At 40.8% G+C, this 5,332-nt stretch overlaps 1 protein-coding gene across 1 annotated transcript in view; it reads right to left on the reverse strand.

The window, feature by feature from the left end:
• Positions 1 to 533: 533 nt before the first annotated feature.
• Positions 534 to 5,332, reverse strand: part of antxr1c (ANTXR cell adhesion molecule 1c) — a 38,813-nt gene continuing 34,014 nt past the window's right edge. Inside the window, exon 18 of the mRNA XM_035665500.1 lies at positions 534 to 3,676. Within this exon, the coding sequence (XP_035521393.1) occupies positions 3,413 to 3,676 (264 nt within the window). The 3' untranslated portion in view covers positions 534 to 3,412. The remainder of the gene's footprint in view (positions 3,677 to 5,332) is intronic.

Consider the following 5,332-nt stretch of genomic DNA (forward strand, 5'->3'; position numbering starts at 1 on the left):
GTTCCATCATTTATTTCCCTGCAATCAACAATATTCTGTTATTTACTTCTAAGGCCTTTCTCACAGCGGACAGTTTGACAAGTCAGACACAGGTGTAACTAATCATAGGAAGTATGGCTGCTTCAAATTTAGGTCCTCCGGTCGCTGGGGCCCGACTATTCTACGCATTGTGACTCATTTGTCAGTGTCAGTGGAAACTTATTAAACACAGTGCATGATAAATGTGTCATTTCCTGCTCTGATGAGGTAAAACTTCTGTTGTGAAAAAGGCCTATTTTTGGTCATCAGGAGACTCAGTTGCAGGTACAGTATCAGTTTCACATGAATAGGTTAAAATAAATAGCACCTAACTGGCTTATGAGGGTAGCCAAGATGCATGTGTGGGTAGCATACAGGGCTAACTGTGAAGAGTACAGTTATCCACTGTCCAAACTTGTAAGGGTGGAGCTGCAGAAGGGATATTAGACAGGAGAGACACTGACTCCTGTATAACACACGAGTCCTAGCAGAAATCACACACAGAAACGCTCTGATAGAAGCTTGGAAGTCAACCTTTATTGATACTGTTTAAAAAAAGTCATGTCAATCAACAAGAGAAAATCATATAGGTCTTTCATATTTGCTTGTAATGTAATGTGCGTGTAAGAAACACTGATTAACATAATGTATCTCATCTCGATTAGGAACGACACTGAGCTCTGACAGCCACTGCGGAGGATGCCCTTCGAACACTGATCCTGCATCAATGCTGCTTTTATTCTGAAATCCTTTCTTCGGTGTTACAGAGGTGACCCGAATTAGCACATTGCAACAATCAAAACCTCTTAAGTCTCTCAAACATTAATCCTTTGAAACCTTTGTTCAGCAAATTGTTTGCAGTAAAAAGTGGAACATCTGTATGTTCTGATCAGAGCAGAGAGATAAAACAAGGAAATGCACACTGCTGAGTCCAAAGCAATAACACTTTGTGTTTCTATCCAAGCTTTCAGATCAACTGTGGAATGATGTGCATGTAACAAATTTTAAACACATCCCCTCTATCTCAGCTGAGGTGATGAAATCTGCTTTGGTTTAATTTCTTAGAGAACTTTATTCTCTCAGCAACATGAGATGAGCAAAAGGAGGGAATCAAACCAAGGTGCAGCACATTACAATGTAATACAATATAACTGTGGTGCTGGGTTTGGGAATCTGTAAACAGTTGACTTTTTTTAAGGAAAAATCTAATTCCTGGTGCTCTCATTGCTTAACAAACAAGTATGTTGCCTCAATAAAGAAAAAATCAGTGTGAAAGGTAGAATGTGTTTTAACTTGTGATAGTAAGTGATGCCACATAAATGAGATCTGGCATACATTAGTCCAATTAAAAGGCATTTTCAGTGAAATATAAAGTGAAATAAAAATGTGGATGGTTGGACACAACGTATGCACCTTTCTTTTAGCTCAGCTTTAAGGCACTGAGACAATTATCATTGTATGTATTAACACAACGGTACACAACATAACTGAATGATGTACATTAAAATGAAAGTATAAAAAAATCAAACAAGAATAAAATTCCAGAAGGCACTGGATATAAAAGGAATACCAGCATTTTTCAACCCTTTTTCTGCACCCTGAAGTTAAAATATCATAGTTCTGTTATTTCTTCTTCATTTCTTTTTTTTTGGGGGGGGGGGGCATGTTCCCAATTTCCTTCCCAATTCAGCATGTAGTCACTGCTTATATGTACAGGTCACTAGCGGTGTCGTTTCACCTGCTAGCCAGGAGCAATTTTAAATTTTTATTTTTAAACGTACCGAGCATAAAATGGCGCTGGGTAGCTGGATCCTTTTCACCTTCTAATGTTTCAGCTGAGGGGCTGAGAAACGCTGGTAAGCCTTATACAACTTTTAACTGGCTAGCTGTTGTGTTTCTAAATTCTGCGCACAGTGTCCGTCTTGGTGGTTGGACACCTTGTCGATATTCAAGTACTCTCCTCTATTTCTCTCGGGGAGTAAAATAAATTAGATGCTCTTTGAACTGCCCTGCAGTTGCAATGTGACCGGTGGTGATAAAACTGAAGACATTAAAAAAAAAAAAAACACATATTGGTATCAAAGTACAGTATCAGGATTGTGTATAAAAAATGTGAGAAGAGACGATAACCTGATTTATGGTTGCTCGATTTCATACGTTTCCATGTCCGAATGCTAACAAAAACAAATACATACTGTAGTTGCCCAACAGTCTATGTGCGCAGATACAAAAAAAAATAAAAAAAACTAATGAAACAAAATATATATATTGATGTATTCTAAACTCAACTACATGAAAAGGTGGTTAAGGACAAAATCCAAAGCCTCAAAGATATCAACCAATGTAACATTCAAAGAACGCATCTCAAACACATATTGTAAAAACATACCTTCCACATAACATCTGTACACTTTCCTGTCACAGATTGGTACGAAAACTGGATCACAAAATCATTTAATGATTGAACATAATTTCTGTGTTAAAGGGCTGGAATTTGTTGTATTAGCATGTTGTTGGATAAAAAAAAACATCACAAAAAGGTGAAGAAGGAATCACTTTGGCACTGAGTAAAATGTAAAAATGTAAAAAACCAAAAAAACCAAATCAGATATATTTTATCTTAGTTGCTGAACACCATTAACCATCTGACCAATTTAAATTGTTTTGAAATCTAATGATTGATTCACCATCACAGCAATGGAGGAATAAACCAATCCATTCAAACTGAGATTTTCATGTACAACCTACTTTTCACCTTAACTCTTGACGACAATGGCCTAACTCAGTAGTTGATAAAGACAACAAAGAAATTTAATCCATTGCAGTATTCTTTTGTGGACTTTCTGTCCCTACATGCTTTGCTGTCCAGCAACAATCCTCCCTGATCTCACACGCGCCAACACTAAGTAAAATATTTCCCCAAAATCGCCCCATTCATTCAGTATGCGACAGACTGTCAAGTCAAACTGCTGGTTAAAATCATTTTTCTTGCTCATTAGCAAATACTCATACTCTGTAGAAAATTACCTTTTCCAATTTTTGGCGGGCCCGGTCTTCACTTTGCACATAAACAATGACGCAGAGGACATTGAGGTTGGTCAAACTTCAGCTTTCATAATGCGTTTCCCTGGTATTCCTACATTTTATTACACAATTTATCATGCTAGCTGGTAGCATGTTTGAAATGACTTAAACTTGACTTGACACTCTTTCCGATACAAGAGAAGCACAGGACGACTGGGATTCAAAATACTGCTGATCTCTGGCTTATGGCAGGAGTATCTTTGGCAGCGAGGACCACGACCTTCAAAGTGAAAGAACTAGTCAACAGAGCGGTAAGTCTGTGATATCAAAGCGGGTGCGTTGGGGGGCGGGAGGGGTTTGTCTGTGTGATTCAGGGTCGAAGGCTGGGCGGGGGACGCGATGGCGGTGGACAGGGAAGCCCCGGGGGTGTGCGGGCAGGTGGCGGTCCTGGGGGTACCTGGCCTGACGGGGGTGGTTTGGCAGGAGGGCTGCTCGAGGTGGGCGACGAGGAGGCGGTGCGGGTCACAGGGCGGTAGTCCGGTGGCGGAGGCGAGGGTGTGTGGATCGGGGTGCGAGCTTGGGCCTTGGCTGCCGCCGACTCCTCTTTCACTCTGGTGAAGTTGATGCATCGACCCTAAAGGGAAGGACAGAGACATGAAAGACAGGTGTCTAATCTGAGGCACATCTGGGGTAAGAGGGCAGTGACATTATGTGACTGTGTGTGTGTGTGTGTGTGTGTGTGTGTGTGTAGCCAGCTGGTGTTCCAGATTACATTTAAATCCCTGCTTTGACGCCCCCTCTCCAAATGATCCTGGTTAGTCCAATGTTCTGTCCCGAGGACTGTGACTCACTTACCAAAGTTCCCTCAACCTCATGATTAGACCATATGGAGAAATACATATAGTTAGGGGCTGGGATAAGAGAGGGAGGGACTGGGGTAAGAGGGGGGGAGTAGCAGGAAAATGTTACCAGTGTAAGCCTGATTTATCTGACTGTAAAAAAAAATGAATTAGTTCCGGCAAAAATCAAATTTCACTCCTGAGCTGCTCGTAAAATATTACACTAACCGCGAGCTTCACCCGAGTTCACAGAGGTCGGCGTTACCATGGTAACCCCACCCACTTTATAGTTGCATGTGGTTGGCAGCAAGAGTGGAGTGAAGTAATGTAAATCTGCTAATAACCAGCATCGGTGATTGGAGTCGCAGGAGCACGGTCTTACAGAGTGGAAAATGAGGGAACTGAGATTGATGTCACTAACAAAGCTGCGTGGAATGAGTATCAGTCCACCTTAAAAAAAAAAAAAAATGTACCCACAAAGTGTTGTATCCGTGCTTTTTCACATTTTTAAAAGGTTTTTTATTCACTGAAAAGTCTACAGAGAATAAGCATGCAGGAACACTGGGAAAAGACCACTTACAGAGGAGACAGGGACACATTTTGGACCTATACTGTGGATATATAGTAGTAACTTTCACGTAGATAAAGTATTAAATCATTAAGAGTGAAAGTCAGACGGAGGGAAAGAGGATATTTAGAGATACAGAAAGGAAATACTACCAGAAAGAAGAAAATGATAATAAACCTAATTAAACTGAGGCAATTCTCCAATATCCCACTCTAAACTTTTGCCCTCTACTCCAGCCAACCGCTCCTGTCCTCTTCCATTATCTGAACATCTGTACATCTACCGCAGACTCCTCTCTAACACTCGTTCGACTTCAAGGTCAGAGGCAGATTAAACTTACACTGGAGGAAGAAGACGTTAGACGACAGTTGGCAATGTCTCTCTCTCTAACACATACATAGGGTCACACAGAGGCAACATTTGGCCCAAAATATAAATCTAAACAGTCCCAAAGGGCACATTCCATTCATCCCGACTGGTAAATTAGCTGCTGCGAGCAAAAACAAAACCTTGAATAAACAGAGTAGAAAAAGACAAGAATTTACCACCAGTTCCTGGTTTGTCGCCACTTATCCAGTCTGGCATTCCTAGACATCGATAAAAAAGCCTGAATGAGGATCTCAAATTCTTTAAAACTGTTCTTGCCTCATGGAAATACACACAGAGAGGAGTGAGGAGACATACAAAAATACAATAAACTAGTCCTGCACTTGGATGTGTTGAGAAAAGAATCAGTTTTTCTTTTTCAACTGTTAAATTATTACAGCTGGTCCGACTAGTTGAACCAGTGTTTGTGTTATAAAGTCTCATTTAGTTCCACAGAGCAGCTAACACTGTCAATAATGAGAAACTACGGGCACACGGTTAGCTCAGTCGGTAGAGC

This window comes from Morone saxatilis, unplaced genomic scaffold (assembly GCF_004916995.1).
Source record: "Morone saxatilis isolate NCDOM2014 unplaced genomic scaffold, NCSU_SB_2.0 Contig1, whole genome shotgun sequence".
NCBI lineage: Eukaryota > Metazoa > Chordata > Actinopteri > Moronidae > Morone > Morone saxatilis.